Source organism: Taudactylus pleione, unplaced genomic scaffold (genome assembly GCF_031769625.1).
Source record: "Taudactylus pleione unplaced genomic scaffold, aTauple2 ptg000335l, whole genome shotgun sequence".
Lineage (NCBI taxonomy): Eukaryota > Metazoa > Chordata > Amphibia > Anura > Myobatrachidae > Taudactylus > Taudactylus pleione.
Window position 1 is genome coordinate 598,704 of NW_028284736.1, and position 24,066 is coordinate 622,769.

At 46.8% G+C, this 24,066-nt stretch overlaps 1 protein-coding gene across 6 annotated transcripts in view; it reads right to left on the bottom strand.

Annotated features, from left to right (window-relative positions):
• AKAP9 (A-kinase anchoring protein 9) overlaps positions 1–24,066 on the bottom strand; it is a 254,911-nt gene that overhangs the window by 3,370 nt on the left and 227,475 nt on the right. For all 6 annotated transcript variants that reach the window (XM_088443864.1, XM_088443860.1, XM_088443863.1 and 3 more), the window contains 7 exons: positions 20,315–20,980; positions 17,720–17,919; positions 8,694–8,802; positions 2,631–2,813; positions 780–977; positions 391–623; positions 122–207 (listed from right to left, as the gene is read on the bottom strand). In XM_088443864.1, the coding sequence (XP_088299990.1) occupies positions 122–207; positions 391–623; positions 780–977; positions 2,631–2,813; positions 8,694–8,802; positions 17,720–17,919; positions 20,315–20,980 (1,675 nt within the window). The remainder of the gene's footprint in view (positions 1–121; positions 208–390; positions 624–779; positions 978–2,630; positions 2,814–8,693; positions 8,803–17,719; positions 17,920–20,314; positions 20,981–24,066) is intronic.

Consider the following 24,066-nt stretch of genomic DNA (forward strand, 5'->3'; position numbering starts at 1 on the left):
TGTACAAACTGGATGAGACCAATCCATCCCTTGTAGGGGTTGACTGGACAGATCTCTTCTGGAGGACAATGGGACCTGTAAGTGTTGATATTGCATAGGAAGTACAAAACGGTCTTCTCACCTATGTTTTGTCCAAACCCATTACGGTTCACACCGCCTGTGCCAGGACTAGTAGCTCGCTGCCAGCGCCGCACCAGAAATTTCATCCTGCATTGAACAAGCAGCCCAACAATAATATATTTTATTCTTCCAGGGTATAAATAGAAATAAATACCCTTCGTACAAGATTTATGAAAAGTGGTGCATGGGTAACAGTAACCCAAAGGTGATGTAACTCATAGCAACCAGATTCTGTAATTTTAAGAACACTGTAGAATCAGTCCCAGTTACCTGGAAATGGCAATTGCCACTCGAGCAGTAGAGCGAAAGCGGGTGAAGGCTCTAGAATGCTTAGTGTCCACTTCTAGGTCGGTGTAGGACGGACGGCCACCCATCCTGGCAATGAGGGCGAGAGTGGCTTCCTCACACTCCTGGAACCCCCCGAGTAACAGCAGCAGATATTTCTTCTGGTACACAAGGGCTTTCCTGAAGCTTTCAGACCTCAGGTATTTGCCGTACACTCTCTGGAGAAAGGGACGCACATTTAGGGAAAAAAAGGCACGCTTATTTCTTTCTGCATTCAGAACCCGTCATGCAGAATCACGCACCACGATTGCATGGATCATAAGCCACATGCTTGTACGGTCTGACCACCTATTACAGAAGAAGCCTTCTCTCACCTTCAAGGCCACATTCTCTGTGTCCCGTCCGAGATCCCTCTGAATGGCTTCATTCCGCAGCTCCGTTTTCACTTTGGACAGCTCGCCCTCTGTCTGTTTCAGAGACTTGTGCAGATTCAGCTTCTCTCTGTTCCAGGCCTCTCTCTCTGCTGCAAATGCTTCGATGTTCACTGTATTTTCCTGGGCAGACCGGTAGGACTGGGGGAGGAAAGAGAAGACGACACCCTATGTATAAAATGCACTAGCATGAAAGAGAAAGAAAAGTCATATAACATTGCTGATTATGCTTTCTCAGTCATGACAGTACCTTAGGCTCACATTACATGGCTTCTCCAAGCACCTACAAGTTGTGTTACCAATTATCTTAAAGAGAAGGGGCTACTTAGCTGGGGCCATCTGACAGGACAGTGCTGGCAACAGACTTCACCCACTCGCACAGCTAACAGAACGATGACATCCAATCCCTGGGACACCTACTGTTCTTATGACGGAGACCCTGAATTGTGAATCCTCCAGGTCTGGTGTGCATGAGTGGAAGCTGTCCTATCATCAGTTGGCAGACAGGTGATATAGCAGCAAATTGTCACCCCCTGTCCCATGAGTCCGTCACCAGCTGAGCAGAGGGCTCTCTCTAGGCGCTAAGCCCAGACAGTTAGAAGAACCCAGTAGAGAATAAAATTGGCCTGGAGTAGCTTGCACATAATAAGTGCTAAATGAGACTGTTTAGCAATGTACAGATCAACATGCACATTTGGCATTTAAGATGGATTTGTAACATCGTGAAAAAAAAAAATCGTACCAAATGAGGTCGTACGTTAGTGCTTTTGTATACGTTTAATTTGTGCGCGTTTCTTGGAAAGCTTCTGGTTTCATTGTAGTGCATACTTGCTTTCACCTTAATGATGGCACATTGTATAATTTTTTATTGACCTATCATAGGATCTACAGGCACAATAACAAAAGCAGAATCAGTTTACGGACTTTGGCCCGTATTCAATTACAGGAGAAAAGTCGGCAAAGTTTCGCCTGTCCGACTTTCCACCTCATTCGCCTGTTTCAGAGTCGAAATCCTCCCCGCTTTTCGCCTTATTCAATTCCAAAACAGGCGAAAAGTACTGAAAGGATTGGGGAAATCAGTCTGTACCCCAGAAAAAAATGCACTAACATAGGAGACCAATATAGATGTGTACTAATAGCCCTAATAAAACTATTTTGGGTACTTATTGCTTGCTATTAGAGTCTTTGTAAAAGTGGTGAAGAATAGCATAAAGCAATATTTTTGTGTGAAAATAAGTAGTCCAGTCAAATTTGGGGTACTTGAGAATGGGTGCTAGCATATTTTTATGTCTCTAAAGTGATTTTGAAAAATCCCAAAACACCTGACCCATCCTTGCAGCCCCCCAAGAAGCCAATTTCGCACGTTTTTCTGCTTGTCCCCCCACTTTTTACTTTTTATTTTTGGGGTGTTCTTAGTTTTTTTTTTTTTTTTTTGGCTGATTTGTCCTTTGGGGTGGTGTCCCAATGGTTCTGAGTCGTTTCCCCACGTTTGCACCACAAAATAAAGATTTTGCTCTTCTTTTCACCTGCTATTGATTGGAGAAACTTTTTCACCTATTACAATGCATTGAGTTTCCGCTTAGGCGAAAAAGCCCTGGAATTAAATGAGGAGATAAGTCGCAGCAGACGAAAAGCGGCAATAGGAGAAACTTTTCCGCCGAATCCGGCCCTTAGGGGGCTCCCTCTGCTGAAACTGCCACCAACATAAGGAAACTCACCAGCATAAATAACTATGGGAGGTACTGTATGGCTGGCATGGAAACTGACCCTTGCATGTTGCCGTCAGGTACTTACATAGTCTCCGGATGGACCTATGGCTCTATGATGGGAGACCTCACCCTCCAGTCTGAGCAGGGCGTTCTGCAGATCATTCTTCTCCCCGGTAAGCCTGCTGACGTAGCCGGTCAGTTCAGCATTCTGAGTCAGCAGCTTCTCGGTGAGTGTGTTGGCCGCTATTCCTGGTGGTAGCACCAAGTTCTGGTGAGATATGAGAAAGAACAATTAGGGGATCTCTAATACAGAAACCTGTTACGCAGTCTGTATGTTGAACTCCTGCACTTATACAAATATACAACTACAAAAGACCAAGACGGCGTAGTAAGACCTTTCCTTCAGTAGTACAAGTGAGAATACTCATAAATGAGGATCATTTTGTAACATATGAACTTCCAGACCATGCTATGCCCCATTTAGAAGTCAGGGCCGGGGACTTTCTGTAGGACATGATGATTGACTGTCCCTCTTTGATTAAAATTTTATTGAGAAATCAGAGGCTTATGGGATAATTTACTAAGCCTTGGATGGAGATAAAGTGAATGGAGACAAAGTACCAGCCAACCAGCTCTTAACTGCCATGTCACAGGCTGTTTGAAAAGTGAGTTAGGAGCTGATTGGTTGGTACTTTATCTCCATCCAAGGCTTAGTAAATAGACCCCTAAGTTCCTATTACTACATATTATTGGATATTCCTCATGAGTGCTGGCTGGCACTATGAGTTGTGTTTATATTTCCTAAATGTGGATTTTCCTTTAAGCTTTTATTCTAGTCTTCTTCTTGAACATAGAAAATATGTTGTTTTAGCCAATAAAAGGGGATATTTGTCCTTACCTGTTAAATCTTTCTCTCTGAAGTTCATGGGGGACACTGGGAACAATGAGTATAGAGCGGAGTAGACTGTGCAACAATCTTTTATACCCAGCAGCACAGGATCCCTCTCCCGTATATCCCACCCCCTCAGCCAGAAAGCCAGTCTACTTAAACTCAAGGAGAGGGAGAATGAGAAGAGGATAAGGGACACCGGCACACACCTCTCAAGCACACAAACAGCTAGAGCAGAGGTTCCCAAACGCGGTCCTAAAGGCTCCCCAACAGTTCAGGTGTTAGAGATATCCATGGTTGAGCACAAGTGGCTAAATCAAATTGACTGAGGTACTAATTAAGTCACCTGTGCTCAACCATGGATATCTCTACACTACGCCTGAATCCAGCATCTGGAGGTGGCGAAGGCATCAAAGCAATAGAATTTGATGAAAGTGTGGGCAGAAAACACATGGCTGCTCTGCAAAGTTGTACAGCAGATGCCCCACACCTAGCCGCCCGTGAAGTCTCCACCAACCTGGTGAGATGAGCACACACTGAGGTCTTGGCCGGTTGGTCCGCCAAAAGATAGTGAAGCGAAGCCAGCAGGTCAAAGTATCTTTGGAGGCCAGCCAGCCAGCCCTGTTTGTTGAAGTCGTAAAGAACAGAGAGAGAATCAAATTTTAGGCTATCCTGCGTCCTATTTATATAAACATGGAGGGCCCTAAACATATCCAGGGAGGCCAACTCTGGAGAAGTGTCAGGAACGGAAAAGGAGGGTACCAGAATTTCCTAATCAATGTGGAAATGGCACACGACCTTCGGAAGGTAGCCAAGGGGCGTCCTTTTAACCGCCTGATCCGGGTGAAAAATAAGAAAGGGAGAGCAATTAAATAATACACTCAAATCAGTGATGGCATGGTGTGACTAGAAGGGCTGTTTAGCACGCAAGGAGGCTAGATGTATGTGGACACATCTGTAGGAAGACAGTTTTCAGGGTAAGCCAATGGAGTTCCACCTTTTCCAAAGGCTTAAAGGGGGAAGCCTTAAGGGCGTCACATCAAAGCCAAATTCCATGAGGCCACCAAAAGAATGAACGGTGGTCGAAGTTGAAGCACACCTTGTATAAAAGTATGGACATCCGGTAAAGAGGCAATTTTCCTTTGAAAGAGAACCGAGAGTGCAGAGACCTGAACCTTAAGGGAGGAAAGCTGAAGGCCCTAATTCAAGCCTGCCTGCAAAAAGGGAAGGATCTGAGACAAACGGAAAACCCATGGGTTAAGACAGCAGACCGCACTCCGCAGAGTACGGCTGACCGAGAAACTTTCTTCCCTCAGGATGGAAGTCTCAAAAGCCATCGGTCCGAGTGCATTTACGGACCTTTAGACAGAAGGTCCGGCAGGAGACAGAGATGCCACGGAGCGTCTATGGACAGGCTGAGAAGTTCGGCATATCAAATTCGACATGGCTAATCGGGAGTGATGAGAATTTCCATGTCGCCCCCCAACTTCGGTTTGCAGAGAACCCGCGGGATTAAAAAGAGATCGGAGGATGTAGTTATGTGACCAGCCTCTGCAAGCCGGTCACAATCCTGATTGCAGAATGCCGGCAAAGGACGATGATAGGCGTCGAAATACAGATAATCCCCATGCCGGAATCCAGGATGACGTGTGCCTGAAAGAGGTAAGTCCGGGGCGCCCGTCCGGTTAGGCACCCCCAGGGAGAGGTTAGGGTTAGGGTTAGGCACTCCCCCGGGAGGCTTAGGTTTAGGGAGCAGTAAGGGGGGGTTAGGGTTAGGCACCCCCAGGAGGAGGTTAGCGTTAGGCACCACCCCGGGAGTTTAGGGTTAGGCACCCCTAAGAGAGGGTTAGGGTTAAGGGGTGGAGAGGGGAGGGTTAGATCACTTACCTGCCGCTGTCGGGATTTCCTGCTATTGGGCTCACGCTGTCGGGATTTGAATCCCATTCCAGTCCAGTCAATTGCTAAGGCGTCCACCACAAAAGTTCCCGGATTCCTGGTGCGGAAGCAGTACAGAGGAAGCTTGTGGTTGTGGATCAACCTTTTGATTTAGGTGCCTCTGATGGGAAGAATGTTGTTGTAGAAGCCACTGCTGCAGCCACAATTTTATCCAGTTTGGGCCCGAGCAAGATATTACCTGAGAAAGATAAGGCTTCCAGAACACTTTTTGGAACCCTAGTCCGCACTTCAAGTATGCAGCCAGAGCGCTCGTCTAGCAGCTACTGTGGAAGCTGAGACCTTGGAGGAAAGGAGGAAAGAGTCAATGGTCGCTTAAACACTGGCCTGGTAATTGAGGTCCACTTGGACAGCAATTTAAAATCGGTGGCTACCATTGCAAAGGCCCTCAAGATAATTCACTCAACGCCCTAGAGCACAGGTTCTTAAATTCGGTCCTCAGGATCCCAAACAGTGCATGTTTTCCAGGTCTCCTCATAGAATCACAAGTGAAATAATTAGCTCCACCTGTGGATCTTTTAAAATGTGTCAGTGAGTAATGAGTACACCTGTGCACCTGCTGGGTGACCTGGAAAACATGAACTGTGTGGGGTCCTGAGGACCGGGTTTGAGAACCCCTGCCCTAGAGCATCCAAGCAGAGGTGAGAACTGGACGAAGAGCAGCACTAGAGTTTGAAAAGATGGATTTTAGAAAGATTTCCATTGTCCTATCCGTAGGATCCATAAGAGAAGCCGCATTTGGGATAGGCAAGGTAATGGACTTGACCAAAAGGGCTACGTGGGCGCCCACCCCAGGTGGGGATTACCACTTGACCCTACCTGCAGCTGAGAGAGAGCAAAAGTTCAAAGTGTACTTAGATACCTGGAAACGATTGTTAGGGTTTGTCCAAGCCTCCGCCACAATTGAGAAGAGGAAGGAAATACAGCCACCTCTTCTTTTCTTCCACTTAAAAAGCGGTGCCTCTGCCGTAGTTATGGTGTCAGAATCATTAAGTAATAGAGCAGGCTTAACTACCTTGACCAAGGCATCTACATCTACCTGGAACTGTGAGTCCTCTGGAACAGACAATGTTTCCACATCCAACGTTACAGACACATCCTCTCCTCCGGGCAAGAATAGTCCCCTGACTGAGTCATAGCATGAAAGAAGTGGATCTGAGGGGTCTAGACAATTGCCTAGACAACCGAGGCCTCTGTTGTAGTGAGGTAGATACCTGCACTAGGCCCTGGACCAACTGAGACAAACCCTGAACCCATGCTGGTTCAGGTAGGGCTGTTGTAGTCAGTGGAGGAGTGGACGGAGAGACCTTCAGCTGTGCGGCCACCTGACACACAACCTGTGACAAGGTGGAAGACACAGAATGTTGAAAGAACCACTTGAGAATAAGTGGTACCATACAGTACATAACCGTTAAGCAGTAACAGAGGTTAAGTAGAAATGTAACTAACCACTAACGGAGGTTAAGTAGACTAAATAATAATAAGAAACAGTACTATCTAAATACAGGCACACAGGCAAAACATTAAATGCTGGATAATGCAAAAATGGGCAATAACTGCTCAACACTCAAAGAAAAGAGCCTGATACTGTAACCTGATACCCGGTTGTGGGGTATAGAGGGGAGGTAGTAGCCAGTGTCCCTCTCTCTGTAGCATGGCAGGCCGGTGCCGCTCGGTGTCTGCAGAGGCGGTGTCTGCAAATGGCCGTCCGCTGTCTGCAGAGGGGAGGAGAGAGGAGACGGAGGAGCAGCGCTGTGGCGGGTATCTTAGAGCAGGGGATGCTCCAAAGGATGGGGTAGGAGCTAACGGGACAAGCTGACCTCCCCCTGTCTGGCAAACCCCAGGGAATGTGCTTCTCTCAGATAGAGAGACTCCCTCTAAAGCCCGCTTCCCTGGTGGTCTAGTGAGGGTGCGGGGACGACCGACACCCCACTGCCAGCGCTGCTGGTCACCTCCCTGGCTGACGGCGATTAACCACTAAAAACACCCCCTGCAAGCAGAGAGCAGCCTTACCTGCTCCCGGCTGCGATCAGGCTCCTGCCTGTGTGAGTAGGAAGCGGCCAGGGTACCTGACTCTGTCGCCAGTGCTCCAGCCACCGGAACAGGGGAAGCGGCGGAGCAGCAGCGGGTTTGTAAATCACACTGAACCGCTGCCCGCTCAGTATAGAAGTAATAAAGTGGCTGCAGTAAGTAGCAGCCCCTAAAAGCGTGACCACTCCTTAGGCACCAAACTAAAACTGGCTCTCTGGCTGAGGGGGTGGAGTATAGGGGAGGGGGAGCCTGTGCTGCTGGGCAAAAAAAGATTAACTAGTTGGTGCACAGGCTCCCCATGCTCCACTCTATACCCATGGTTCCCAGTGTCCCCCATGGCTAACAGAGAAAATTAGTTACCTGCTTTCAAGCATATTGCACAATGTGGATTTTCCTCTGTATGAGAAGCAAAGAACCCCAGGCCCACTTGTGAAGTCTTGGAGAACACACAACTCAGTCTATACAGATAAGTTGCAACTGATTATTATTCTGGTACGCACATTGTACTGTAACCTGGAGTGCAACCAGTTCCCTGCTGTTTTTCTCACACTGAAATAAACTATGGTCTGCCCCCTTTTTTTTCCCCTTCACGTGATAATTACCTATGTACCGTGATATCACATTCCCTGACTTTGGTTTCCTGAGGGTAAAGACCAGAACCACAAACCAATCCCCAGGCTTGGGTGCATCAGTAAACAGATAAGTGCATTTGAAAGAACTTTTTTTTGGTACGCATTCACTTGTCCATGTCCATTCAGCTGTTGTTGCAAGATAGTTTCCCACTCAGCTGTGGTTTATAGCCACAATGTTTTATAAATACTTTATATTATGTTTACATTTGTTGTCATTTGTTCACTAGAAATGGATATATGAAGAATACGGCAATCAAGGATTAGGATATTTTCCCACCGGTTGTACAACTCCTAGGGGTATATTTACTAAAGTGACAGTTTTGCCCATAGCAACCAATCGGATTCTACGTAACATTTAACTAGCTCCTTCTAGAAGATACTAGCTAGAATCTGATTGATTGCTATGGGCAACATCTCCATTTCTAAAAACTCTCACTTTAGTAAATGTCCCCCTAGTGTGCCATCCCAGCATGCAATAAACAATCCCTTAGATATAGATGGGCCTTACAGGAAAACAACATGTTCAAGCGAGAAAGACAAAGCAATGTATTTAATTAGAGTTGCAGGAAGAGACATGCAGAAGCCAATAAATCTGAGCCACCTGAAGGCAGAGAACAGCTGTAAATCACCAGCGTCACCTCACCTGTCCTTGGAGTGACAACATGGCCACGTGCTCAAGCTGAGACAGGACCTCCTCAATGCTGTTTTGGGACCAGGCAAATGCGTCGTCGTCTGCACCCTCAAACAGTACCCTTTAAGAAAAGAATGCAACCCGGGTATAAGGTATTATATTATAATATGAAATAAACACTAAGTGGTTTGCTGTATAAATGAGGGTGAGAGCTGGCCTACAGTGTAGTATCCAGGGAGAGAAAGTGATCTGACAGCTTCCAATTAATACCCCCCAACGCATTCACTATACTGTCTGCAGTCACCAATGCAAGTCCCTGATGTATATCTATGTATAAGAACAACACTTATTCAATGCCAGATATTGCAGGATGGGTTGCGTATGGGATTCCGGTGCTCTGGATCCCGGCATTCAGAATCCCAACACCGGCATCTCGACATTGTTAGGATACCAACATCTGTCGGTCAGTATCCTAAACCTTCCCCCTCCCTGCCCCTAACTCTACCTCCCCGATGCCTAAACCTAACCTCCCTTGTGCCTAAACCTAACCTCCCTCTCCCCGCACCCTAAACCTAACCCCCCCCCCTAGTGCCTAACCCTAGCTCCTAACCATAACCCTCCCTGTCCCCCGCTACTTACCTTCGGGATTCTAAGCGCAGGCATCCCATGTGACTGATTTAATGATTCTGACTTAATAGCTGTCTGAGAAGAGTTCGGATAATACAATTATTGCAGCCAGGGCAATGGATGCTATCTGAACCTACAGCAGGAATTCAGTGGGTTGTGACCCAATACACATTAGGTCCAATAATCAGTAGTGCTAAATAACATAATAGTAATAAGCAGCCATGTACATACCAATAGCTGTAAAACGCACTGAATAAAAAGTAACTCTGTTGTATTCCAAACAATAAATATGGCAAAGAAAACACACCCTATGCTACATCTAATATAATTTTTACACACAGTAAAAACTATACACTGCTACATCTAATCTAAACATGATACACAAATTTCACATCTAATTTAAATATTACACAATATTAAAACTATACACTAATACTTTTAATCTAAGTATGACAACAAACACTGCATTTAATCTAAATATTACACAAAGTAAAAGCTATACACTATTACATGTAATCTAAATAGAACACACAAACGACACTACATCTGATCAAAATAATACACAAAGGAAAAACGACACATTGCTCCATATAATGTAAATATGAAACACAAAACAACAACATCTAATCTAAATATTAGACAAAGCAATAACTATACAGAGCTACATTTCATGTAAACATGATATAAATACTATACCTATAATATAATACACACAAACACTACTTCTAATCTAAATACTACACAGAAAAACAGGATTTTGGTACTTACCGTTAAATCCATTTCTCCGATTCCACAGGGGACACTGGAGCTTCATGACAGTGGGGTATAGACGGTGGGTTGAGTTGAGCCTGGCACTTTAAAAATCTACAAGTGTGACTGGCTCCTCCCCCTCTATGCCCCATCAACCCCAGTTTTAAAGAACTGAGCCCGAGAGGAGACGGAGAACAGACTGAAGAACAGAGAAGGAGAACAGGAAAAGAAACATCCAACATACTGACACACTGCAAGAACACAGCAGGCTGCAGTGATAAACAGTCACACAATAAAACAGACAAAACTGCAACAGAACTGAAGCAGAACAAACAACTGAGAACAGACAAGAAGCACTGGGTGGGCGTCCAGTGTCCCCTGTGGAATCGGAGAAATGGATTTAACGGTAAGTACCAAAATCCTGTTTTCTCCTTCATCCACTAGGGGACACTGGAGCTTCATGACAGTGGGGACGTCCCAAAGCTACCCTCCTGGGGGGGAGAGTGCTGAACGCCCTGCAAGACACTACGACCAAAATTTGAAGCAGAAGCCGCAAAAGTGTCAAATCTGTAGAAACGTACAAAAGTATGAACCGAAGACCACGTCGCTGCCCTACAAAGCTGTGAAGCCGAGACACCTCTACGTGCCGCCCAAGAAGTACCCACAGAGCGCGTAGAATGCGCAGAAATGGATACCGGCGGTGGTCGAGCAGAAGCAACATATGCCTGACGAATAGTCAGACGAATCCACCTGGCCAAAGTTTGTTTAGACGCCGGCCAGCCACACCGATTAGCATCATAAAGGACGAATAGAGCCTCTGATTTACGTAGCCCCTCAGTACGGGACACATAAATGCAAAGTGCCCGAACCACATCCAAGGAGTGAGAATCCCCAGAAGAGTCCGACAACGCTGGCACTACAATCGGCTGATTCAGATGAAAACCCGAGACCACCTTGGGCAAAAAGGAAGGCCGGGTACGAAGTTCCGCCCGATCTTCGTGAAAAATCAAGTAAGGGGAACGGCAGGACAAGGCTCCAAGTTCCGACACACGTCTGGCCGAAGCCAGGGCCAATAAAAGGATCATCTTCCAAGTCAAATACTTCAATTCCACCTCCTGCAAAGGCTCAAAGGTGGATGACTGAAGAAAAGATAAAACAAGATTCAGGTCCCAAGGAGCCGTGGGTGGCACAAAGGGGGGCTGAATTCTAAGAACCCCTTGAAAAAAGGTCTGAACCTCCGGAATCAGAGCTAGGCGACGCTGGAAAAAAATAGAAAGAGCAGAAATCTGCACTTTAAGCGATCCCAAGCGTAACCCCGCATCGAGGCCTTTTTGAAGAAAAAGAAGAAGACGTGGTAAATGAAAAGAGGAAGTGGAGGATCCACGACCTTCACACCAGGAGATATAAGCCCTCCAAATGCGATGATAATGCGCTGATGTTACCGGTTTTCTAGCCCTAAGCATGGTAGGAATGACCGACCTAGGAACTCCATGGCTTCTTAGGATGGCGGTCTCAATAGCCACGCCGTTAAACGAAGCCGCCGTAAATCCGGGTACACACATGGACCCTGTTGTAGAAGGTCCGATCGTAGCGGAAGATGCCAAGGTTCGTCTGCCAGAAGGAATAAAAGATCGGAGTACCAAACCCGACGAGGCCAATCCGGAGCCACTAGGATGACGGTGGACGACTCTCGTTTGATCCGCTTGAGAATCCGAGGGAGGAGCGGAAACGGTGGGAACAGGTACACAAGGCTGTACGGCCAAGGGATCAGTAAAGCATCCGCTCCCACCGCTGCCGGATCCATGGTCCTGGAGCAGTAAAGGGGTAGTTGATGATTTATCCGAGATGCCATCAGGTCTATCTGTGGCTTCCCCCATCTGCAAACCAGTTGATGAAAGACCTCGGGATGAAGGGACCACTCCCCGGGATGAAGATCCTGACGACTGAGGTAGTCCGCTTCCCAGTTGTCGACCCCCGGAATAAACACTGCTGAAATGACCTCTACGTGTCTTTCTGCCCACAGAAGGATGCGACTGGCTTCTCTCATTGCCATCCGACTGCGGGTTCCCCCTTGGCGATTTATGTATGCCACTGCCGTGGCGTTGTCTGATTGTATCCGAACCGGAAGTCCTCGTAACAGAGGAGCAGCCTGTATCAAAGCTCTGTAGACTGCCCGCAGTTCGAGAACATTGATTGGTAAGAGGGACTCCTGCTGCGACCAAAGCCCCTGGAAGTGATTGTCCAGAACCACCGCTCCCCATCCGCGGAGGCTGGCGTCCGTGGTGACCAAGGTCCAATTCCAAATTCCGAAGCGGCGACCCGCTAACAGATGCTCCGTCCGAAGCCACCAGAGCAAGGATATGCGGGTCCGGGGAGACAGACGCACCAGCCGATGCATCTGTAGGTGGGACCCGGACCACTGAGACAGAAGATCCAGTTGAAATATTCTGGAGTGAAATCTGCCGAATTGGATGGCCTCGAAGGAAGCCACCATTTTCCCCAGGAGACGTATGCAAAGATGCACAGATACTTTCCTGGGTCTGAGCACTAGACGAACCAGCTCCTGGATGGCTATGGCCTTGTCCCTTGGCAAGAATATACGAAGCAGAACAGTGTCTAGAATCATTCCTAGGAACTGAAGTCTCTGGGACGGCATCAACTGAGACTTCTGGAAGTTCACAATCCATCCATGTTGAATGAGAATCTGATGTGTAAGGGACACTTGGTGTAAAAGGACTTCTGCCGTCGGAGCCTTGATGAGTAAATCGTCTAGGTACGGAACTATCGTCACCCCCCGAGAGCGCAAGTGAGACACCATGACGGCCATCACTTTGGTGAATACCCTGGGAGCTGACGAGAGACCGAATGGCAGGGCCTGAAACTGGAAATGAGCTTCCCTGATGGCAAATCTGAGGAAAGCCTGGTGAGGAACCCAAATTGGGACATGCAGATAGGCGTCCTTGATATCTATCGACACCAGAAACTCTTCTGCCTCTAGTCCTGCAATGACAGAATGGAGAGATTCCATCTTGAACCTGTGAAATGAAAGATACTGGTTCAATGATTTCAGATTCAAAATGGGTCTGACTGACCCATCTGGTTTCGGAACCACAAAAAGGTTTGAGTAAAACCCTTGTTGCCTTTGTGCAGTGGGAACCGCCACAAGGACCTCGGCCAGCAAAAGTTTCTCGATCGCTTGACGCAAAATTAGTTGCTTCAAGGGATCGACGGGCAAACCTGTTGTAAAATAACGCCGAGGAGGAGTGAAAGCGAACTCGATCTTGTACCCCTGAGATACCAGATTTCGAACCCAAGTGTCTGGAGAAGTCAGTCTCCAAACCTCCGAGAAACGCTGGAGGCGTGCCCCCACCTTCGGATTTCCGAGATGGGATGGGAGCCCGTCATGCCACAGGCTTGTCTGCTGGCTTGGGATCTGGACGGCGGCCAATATTTGCTTGACGTCCTCTAGTACGGCCTCCTCGCCCCGCTGAAGACGAACCTCGCGATCGTCCCTGAAATCTTGCCGATGCTCGAAAGGAACGAAAGGAAGGTCCCCTAAACGAGCGACGCGGAGGAGGTGCTGATGAAGGTAGAAAAGTACTCTTACCTCCAGTGGCCAGCGAAATCCATTTGTCCAGCTCTGGACCAAATAAAATATCGCCTGTGAAAGGAAGAGCTTCCACTGCTCTTTTTGACTCCGCATCCGCTTGCCAGGCACGAAGCCAAAGTGCCCGGCGAGCAGAGACCGCCGAAGCAGAAATCCTAGCGCCTACCTGGCCGATATCTCTGGAGGCGTCTCCTAAGTATACAGCAGACTCCTGAATATGTTCTGCCAAGGTAATCAGATCTGCTCGCGGAGTGCTGGATCTAAGACCCTCAGTCAATTGTTCCGCCCACTTTTCCACAGCCTTGTTGACCCAAGATCCTACCAAGGCCGGGCGGAGAAGTGCACCTGCGGCCGTATAAATGGATTTCAAAGTGGTTTCTAATCTCCGCTCTGAGGTTTCCTTCAATGTAGTAGCTCCTGGAACAGGTAACGTGGTCTTCTTTGACAACCGAGAAACCGAAGAATCCACAGGTGGCGGGGTCTCCCACCTCTTCCTATTTTCCGCAGGAAATGGGTAAAGAGAGAAGAAACGCTTAGGAATCTGGAATTTACGGTCCGGATTCTGCCAGGCTGCCGTCATCTGTTCATCCAACTGGAGAGAAACAGGGAATGTGACGGCCATCTTCTGTGACCTGGCAAATAAGGAGTCTTCTAACGATTCTGGAGCTTCCTGGCCAGAAATCTTAAGAACTTCCCTTACCGCTAGAATGAGTGCGTCAATACCTTGCAATGCCTCAGGTTCTTGTGAGTAAGTCTCTACGTCTGATTCGTCCAGCATCTCCCCTTCCTCCTGAGACGAGTGATCCGCTGCCGAATCCTCATCCGACTGGAGAACCGCCGGAAGAGCCCTCTTTTTAGAAGAGCGACTTACCGTAGCTTCAGGAGCTTTAGACGCAGAACCCATCACTTGAGCAAGGCTATTCACCGAGCGGACTAAATTCTGAGCCCACGCTGGTTCTGCTAGAAAAGAAGGGTGAGATGTGCCAGGTAGATCTCTGGCAGACTCCCGTTCCCTACGGGAAGCGGCTAATTCAGAAGAAAGGTCCGCCATGACCCCGGCCAAACTATTTATGAAGGAGGGAGTGACAGACTGCGTGTTAGCACTGTCTGCTTCACATGTCTCGCACAGGGAAGACCCTTCGGAGCGAGCATGGGTAAACTTCTTCCTGCACTTAGTGCAGGCAAACAGCTTTTGTGATGCAGTTTTTTCTGTCCTGGATGTCATCATGTACTCACAGACAAGCACCACATACAATTCAGGAATGCAGAAGAAGTATAGGGAGAAGCAGAATTACAATAATAATGCTACTCAAGTATGGGAGCAGACAGAGCAATAAGGGAGGAGCAGAATTTCAATAATAATGCTACTCAAATTGCATGCAGAGCAGTATAAGAGGAGCAGAATTTCAAGAAAATGCAACTCAGTAACAGGGGCAGACAGGCATATAAGGGAGGAGCAATCAATAGGACCAGAAAGTAGTTAAAACCACCCTCTGTATTTACAGACCCCCTGTAGATGCTCTCATCTGCTCCTCTCCCCCTCCGCTCAGTGCCTGCAGTCTGAGGCGCCACTCCCGTTCAGAGCGCGCCAAACTAGCCCAGGCAGTGAAGGAGGAAGAGGAGGAGGGACCCATAAGCTCCTCCCCTAATGGCCGCCGCTTTGTATGCGCGCGGCATACACTTAGTGCGGGGACAGAACGTCCCACTGTATAACAGCGGGGACAAGAGGCACGACCGCCCCAGTGATAACCGTGCCGGTGCCTTTTACACAAGCACCGGCACGCAGAGGCAGGACCGCTGTGAGCGCGCCTACCTAACAGCCAGCGCAGGTGTTCTATCACAACACCAGCGTGGCAACTGACAGCGGGGCTGACAGCCGCGCGCTGTTTTCAGACCCAGCAGTTATTTTCACCTCTCCTGCTAGTCAGGAGAGGTGTGCTACTCACCGAGCTGCTGCGGCCAGAGCGCTGGGCAGTGAGGGGAGAGCGGGGACCCGGACACAAGCCAGTGGTAGCTGTGGCGGGCCCCGCTGAGTCTGATGACTCCTAACTGCCTAAAGCAGCCTCCCCTCCATAGGGTGACCGGACACAGGCTGCAGTAGCCGTGTGGTCCCCTCTCTGGCGGCTCCCACGATGCAGGCAGACTGTCACAGCTAACAGTCTGCCTGTCCTCTTGCTTGATTCTTTTACAAATCATATAAAAATTAATATAAGGGCTGGAGACAGCCCCTGTGCACCGGCTCTACTCGGGCACATTCTAAAAACTGGGGTTGATGGGGCATAGAGGGGGAGGAGCCAGTCACACTTGTAGATTTTTAAAGTGCCAGGCTCAACTCAACCCACCGTCTATACCCCACTGTCATGAAGCTCCAGTGTCCCCTAGTGGATGAAGGAGAAAAAAGTATATACTGCTTATGTTTTAACTACGTATGACAAATGACAATACATTTGATCTAAAAAATACACAAAGTAAAAACTATACACTTTTACATCCAATCTAATTATGGCACAGAGACGACACTGCATCTAATCTAAATACACAAAGTTAAATCTATATACTGTGTTTCATCCAAATATGATATACACAAATGCTACAAATCTAAATATTACACAAAGTAAAAAAACTGCCACTATTAATCTAAATATAGCACAGATACAATGCTACATCTACGGTATGCAAACGGGAAGACGACTGCCTAAATACCGGCAGCCGGCTTCTCGACTGTCATATCCCGGCAAGGGTGAAATGCCGGGCGTCTACATCTATCTACATCCGATCGTAGTGATGCCGGGCGCCGCGAGTGGACAGCCGGGTGCCGCGAGCGGGGGGGGTTGGAAGGGTTAGGTTTATGGCTCCCGGGGGGGGACTTAGGGCTAGGCACCCCCCCGGGAGGGTTAGGGTTAGGCTAGGGGGAGGGAGGGTTAGGGTTAGGCTAGGGGGAGGGAGGGTTAGGCACCCCCGGGGGGGACTTAGGGTTAGGCACCCCCCGGGGGACTTAGGTTTAGGCAGCGGGGAAGGGGGTGGTTAGGGTTGGGCATTTAGAGGGGGGATTAGGGTTAGGCACCCCTAAGGAGGGTTAGGGTTAGGCACCCCTAAGGAGGGTTAGGGTTAGGGGGGTTAGGTTAGTAGATACCTATCCACGATCGGGATTTCCAGCGCTGTCGGGCTTCCGACAGCGCCGGCGGTATTTCATAGCGACTCCACATCTACAGATGCGTCCTCATACACCATGCGGCGCGAGAGAGCCGCCGGGCCTGTTCGACGGTTAAGGTGTTTTAGTTGCAATCGAATGCGACAAACCTCTTCAAAAGACTTCACTGATTAATTTAACACGCGTCACTTGTATATCTGTGTGCGACTGAGTCTGTAAATGAAGCACAACGGAACTTGACGTGGAAAAAAAGCTGCGGCCGCTGCTTCGTAGCAATTCATATACGGGGGTCAGACTCAGACGCACACAAATATACAAGTGTCGCATATTAACTTAATCAGTGCAGTCTCATGAAGCTGTTTTTCGCACCCAATTGCTACTAAAACGCATTGTTGGGTGAAAAAGACACTCGGCACAAAGGACATGGAGCACAGAGGAAGGCGGTTTGGCACGGCTGCAGCAATAGTGTATGAGGACACATCTGTAATCTAAATATTACACACATTAAAAACTATACACTAATACATTTAATATAAATATGACACACAAAAAAAGAAAAAACAAACACCGTTGCTACATGCTAAATGGGCACATTTAAAGGTTTTCGCACTAGATCATGGATATTGTGTACATTTTCCGCTACACAGCAGTAAGCTGTATTACTGGCCATTTTTCATTACTATTCAAAGAGTAATACATCAACAGTATAAATAGAGCACATTACAGAGCTACAATCTTCCATAACCACTTTTGAAGCCACTAAGTACAAAAGTAGTGTAACATAACATAAGCCGCTATAAATATAAACCTCGGTCGCTATTTCTGTAGGATGTTACTTGGCCACCATTTTATAAAATAATACACGGCTGTGACTGGTAGTCTATGAGTGAAATGCCAGCTCACCTCTGACTGGCTTTGGCTGCCAGCTTTCTCAGTTTTGCCGACACCTGACGCAGCCTCCGCCTGACGCTGTCTATGCTGAAAGACGCCTCTTCTGTACCAAGACCACCATCCGACACACTCAGGGGATCAGGGCACAAAACGTTTGGGGCGTCCCTTGTTTGTAGTTGGACTTCATTTCTTGCTGGTAATTTACTTCCAGTCTAGAGATAGAATCAGTGTTATAATTTCACCTTTATTTCACTCGTCAGTGATAACCATCCTCTTTATCAGTATGGTATTCAGTAGCACAAATGTCATCAGTGGAGCACTCGCCACCCAGAGGTTAAGCGGTGTATTACATGCCGTGGGCTTATCTTTCATTGTAGAATATCATGGTACGCCACAGTACAGCCATTACGTAACGTTCCATGGCGCGACACAGAGGCCTGAATGGCGCGCTATGAGCAACAAAACTAGCTGGGCCCTTCTGTACATTACCATTATTGTTTTCATTTGAAAGTATATTCAGCATGACAACAATTCAATGTATTTAGGGCCTAATTCAGCAAAGGTCACAACCGCGATTACGCATGGAAACTGGACGATTGTTGCGTTCTGTGCATGCTTCGCAGTGGGCAAAGACTCCTCTGCAATCGGAACGGAGATCGCAGTGGCTTCACAGACCCATCGCAGAGTGATTGACAGGATGTACCCAATGGGCACATGTCTGTGTCCATGCAGATTTGCTTTATTTTACCACCTGCTCCTGCCTGCACCTGGATGGGTGGGATGGATGTCACATGTTCGTGCAATTGTGATTACGTGCTGACCAGGGAAAGCCCAATTATTTGCGGGTGATCAGGAGAAGGTGCAAGTAGCGGGTGATGAGGACGACAACAATCAACTGCAGTAGTGAGCTGCTTGTGATTGGCTGTCTGCGTATCCCCTGCTTAGCGCTGGTGTTTTAACCGTCGTTATGCTTTTGTGTGATCGTGTTTAGGCAAAACTTTTGTTGTACTTCTTCCTGCTGTATTACAGAGGCTTTTATACGTATAATTCATGCGCACTACCCAATTACATTATTCTACATAAAAGAAATGTTTCAAAACATGGGCACAGGTGGGACATAAGTGTCTGTGACATGTGTCTGGCGGAAGCCGGAATCATATCCTACTGTTACCGAGCAGCAAGCATCTCCAAATAGTTGCGCTTTGCGAAGTCTCGCAACTGCGGCTTTTATAGTGACCGTGATTTGTATCTGCGATTTTGGGTGCATATGGGCCCAATCATCTACCTCCTTTGACCCCCTTACCGAGGCTGTTAGCCAGGTAGTACTTATCCTATCTCTGTTACGCCTCTGCTTTATTTTGAATGCTATTATCGTCATTGATTTTTAAGGCATCACTGTGTTCTGCAGTGTGGGGAAAGCAGGGCATACATAACACAGAAATAGACCAAATAAATACAGATAAGGAACCAAAGGGAAGTAAGGTCCCCCTGCATATTACAGCTTACAAGCTAGTGAGAAAAAGTTAAGTGACAAAGGCGACCTTTACCCAAAATTAAGTTGTGTCTCAAGTCTGGCAAAAGTTACAGTAAACAAAGTTAGACCAGTGCAGCAGCGATCACGTGGATGGTCCTGCAGGCTGCATAGGGACTGCGCTGCTCTCCACTCTGCCCCACAACAGTCCTATCAACTAGGGCAGTGATACCGGTGAGCGGATTAGCTTTGGGTCTGCAGAGCTGTTGTAGAAGACCCCACAGGACTGTCATAGCGCAACTAGGCTGAAAGTTGTGGCTATATAGAGCTTACTGAGCTGTTTAGTTGTTCTCTAAAAACACTGACACAAAGTCACATTTTATTGGTCAATTGTAAGCCCAGCCGCCAAACTCCTATTTAGCTCAACCGCAATATAAGAGCTGAGCCTGTCCTTAGAAGAGTTGAGCGGTTCGGTTTTGACTGAGATCTTCCTGCCAAGTTGGGATCTCAGAACGAGGCGAAACGTCATCTTTCATGGACGAAGATGTTCTTTTGTCTGTAAAAGATGACGTTTTGCCTTGTTCTGAGATCCCAACTTTGCGGTAAAATCATACTTGCCTACACTCCCCGGAACTCGTGTGAGGCTCCCGATTTTTCAAATTTAGGATTACAAATAGAAACTATATTAATTCAACTCTTAAAAACTGTGACTGGTGATGACAGCTTGTTAATTTTTTATGTTAGACATTATTAATCCTAACAATAATAAAATGTCATTAATAACAAAAAAAAAAAAAACCACCACCACCAACTGTCTCCAAATTACATGGTCACTATCCATGGCACTAGCACTATGGACGCTCTTTGGGTGGATCATCTTAGTGCAGTTTGGGGACAGGGAAAGAACCACAGGGTCATAGCTTCCCAGCTTTAGAACATAAATGAACATTCAAAATCATGGACGACGCGTTTCACAAAATGCTATTTATCAGTCTTGCATAGACATATCTCAAGCTGCAAGACTATAGCCTAAATTGCAAAGAAAAAAGAACATTCTAGACAAAGTTATAAAACACAGGGAACTATTCAGTGTAAATTACTTTGATATTTAAGGAATAAATTAACATTGAACTTACAGATATTTCAACATGTTCTCTTCTGTCAGAACCACTTTCTTTGACCCTTTCATGTACATTGTTCTGAAGTTTCTGGATGGTCTCCTTTAGCTGCTTCTCCTCTGTCTGGTGCCTTAGGACCTCAATGTCTCTCTCCTGTATCTGTTGCTGAAGTCCTTCTACCGTTGCCATCAGTTCCTCCAGCTGACTCTCAGCCAGCTTTGCAGCCTCCTGCTCGGCCTCTAGCTCTTTCCTTAGGCTTTGCCTCTGCTCCTCTAAGCTCTGTCTCAGTTGAACACACTCTAGTTTATGGCTCTCTACATCGCTCACCAACTCTACTATATGACTATGTTTACTATCTAGCTGACCCTGGAGTTCTCTCAGCAAGTCCTCAGATAGCTTGTGTGCTTCTGACTGTCCATTTCCATCCAAGCTCTGCACATTTGCCTCTAAGCCTTGTTTGCATCCCAGGGCATTAGCCAGTTCACTAGATCGAGTCTTTTCGGCTGCCAGAAAAGCCTGAAGTTCTGATACTTTGCTTCGCTCTCGGGATAGCTCCGCGTCATACAGATTTTCCCTGGATGCTATTTGCTCTTGGAGTTCCTTAACCAGCTGCTTTTCCTCTTCCAAACGCTTGCTGATCTCCAGATGCTTGGCCTTCTGGTCCGCTAAAAGTATTTGAAGATCCTTAGAAAACAAATCAGCAATTAACTTAATGCAAAATTTGCAAACACAGACTGGAAATTACGGTTTCAAAAACAGCGATTTTTGAGCATTGATGAAGATTAATACTCCTTGTTTTATATATGCTAAATGGTCATTAGCAGGTTTCAAACAGTCCCTTCACAAATGAGTCAAATCCATTTCCTATGAATATCATGTATAAAATACTTGCAGGATGCTGAGGCTGCTCTGTCATGTTTTTCTCCCGAGATGAAGACGACGTGTTGCTCTCACTCGCTATACGGTACCGCTGAGATTTATGCGGTGATAATACATGCAGCACTAGAACTATGGCCCTCATTCAGAGCCACTCGCTAGCGGCAGTACGCTCGTTCCGAGCGATGTTCGCACATCTGCGCATGCGTACGGTTTTTAGTACGCATGCGCGAACCAGTCAGTGCGGCCGAAAATCGTTGGTACGCAATATAGCGAGGGCCTGCTATTTTGAGTGACAGAATGAGGCGTATGTGGGTGGTAACAGGGGAAGGTGCTTGAAAACGGGGAGTGGAGATCCGAACGCAGGCGTGCTTAAAGGTCAAAACGGGCGTTTTAAGGGAGTGCATAATTAATACAGCAGCGTCATTGACCACGTCACTTGGTTTTTTTTCACTCAGAACTGCTCGCAAAATAGTGGTTGAAAACACCAACCACAAGAATAGCGAGCAGTTCATACGCTGTACGATGTATTCGATTAATCTAATAAATAGCGGACATGACGTATGGTGCGTGCGGCCAGGGGGCGTTTTTATCAAAAAAATGAGCGTATGTTTTGCTCGCTCGTTCAGACTTAGAGGTGGGAACAGACTGCAATTTGCGAACGGATCATTTGAATAGCCACCCCTTGTTTTTGAACGAACGACCACAAATAGCGAACGGCTCTGAATCAGGCCCTATATGCACCAACAGCGTAAGGCTGCTACAGCATCAATCATAAGAGGAATTTTGCTGTGACCTCTTGCATAAGCGGAAGGATGCTGTGACCTCTTGCATAAGCAGAAGGATGCTGGGACGTCTTGCGTGCGTGGACGGTTTCTGCAATGTTGCGCTCATGCAGTACATTTCTGCATTCCCATATAAGTGGAAGGTTGCAGTGAAACTATACATAAAGAGTAGAACAGGTTTTCTCAACTAAAATCATGTATACTCCTAGGAATGTAAATTAATTTATCCCATGTAGTCCAGAGTGTCACATTTATTCTAAGCATCCGCAGACATGTGTAAATGCTTGCCAAGTAATCTGTTACGTCTTTAAATATTTATATATTAAACTGTTTTTGAGTTAATTCAATTGTCAGACAAGCCTTGAGCTTGTCTGCTGTCACTCTGGGGGTACACATACAGATGTGTCCTCATACATGCCTGCTGAAGTCGAGCCAAACAGCCCCTCTTGGCGTGCCAGGACCCGTATAACGCTGCTGGCACCGGGTGTCTTTTTCTCCCAAAAAGGCATCTTACTTTGCAATGTGATGCGGACTAAGACGCAGCACGAGACTGCACTGATTAATTTGACAGGCGACACTTTGTATATTTGTGTGTGACTGAGTCGGAATCTGTATACGATTCAGCGTCTGCGTCTTTATTCCGCGCCAAGTTCCGTCGTGCTTCCTATACAGACTCAGTCGCACACAGATATACAAGTGTCGCCTATCAAATGAATCAGTGCAGTCTTCTGGTGCGTCCTAGATGCTTCACGTTGCAACCTTGACGCATTTTTGGGCAAAAAAAGACGGCTGGCGCCAGCAGAGTGTGTGAAGACACATCTGTATCTCGGGTGAGAAATCCTGCAGTAGGAGGTTGGATTCTTGAATATGCTGCCTATGGCCAGGAGATATTTCATTTCAGCAGTAGAAAAAGAAAATTCCCTACTGGTAATATGCATGAACCTATGTTAATTGACGGTTTGATAGACCGTACCCAAGGGATATCTATTTATCTTAATGGTGACTGAGATCATATACTAATACACCATTTATACTGTTAGTGGATAGAAATCAGCACACAGAAACTTCCCTATGTAGAGCTCAGGAATGGCGTGACACTGGGTATACTTCCATACCTTACTATCATATTCAGAAATACTGCTGCCACTATCTTTATTTTATCTATAGATGATGCAATTTACTGCTTAAAGACCTTGCTTGAACGATATCTTATTGATACGTGTTACATGCTTGTGTGTCATAGTTGGTTACTCTGACTACTCACTATTTTTTGAATTTCATTAATAAAAGTTCTATTTTTTTATATTTAAACTTAATGAAGAAAAAAAAGTGTCACACACACTAGTCTTCTTTCTCTTTAAGGGGCCTATTTATCAAGCTCCCCCCCCCCCATAAAATGATGTAGATACTGCAGTATATGTATCATTTTAGGGATTGTTGCTATGTACTAATAGCACAATACAGGAGAGTTACTTCACAGAAATCTCCGGCAAAGTGCTTATTAGTGCCGCAGATCGCAGTCCCCATTATTATCGAAAGGGACTACAGTCTGACCCCTATCTACCACGTTTGGCCCCGGTAGTTTACACCATCTTCCTCCTATGGAGGCTTAATTGCAGGATAGAGATCTTCAGATCTCTCTTCCGCAGTCCCCGGCTGGCATGCGCAGGGTCAGCTTCCCCCCCGGAGAAGTCTTTCACAAACTGAAAGACTTCCGCAAAGTTCCGGTGATATAACTCGCAGGAAGAGTGGTTGTCGCAACCACTGTCCCTGCGAGTTTCTCTTAGTACATAGCGGGGATATGTTCATTACAAATGAAAATGTCCGCCGCAATACGGAACCTTCATAATCGCGGAAGTTCCACGATTATTAATACACAAGCCTCTAAGTGTATATACTATACCCATACTGACTCTAGGGAGCACCACAAACATACTAGCTATCCTATCATACCGGATACTACTGTTGGTTATCATAATAACTAGCACTAATTTACAGTCCAGTTCGGACTCCTAATCTCTAATCCCTTTAACTTTCATGTACTGTGTGAGATATACACATATGTGAGACATCACTAAGGGGGAGATAGATCAAGCCTTTAAAGAATGG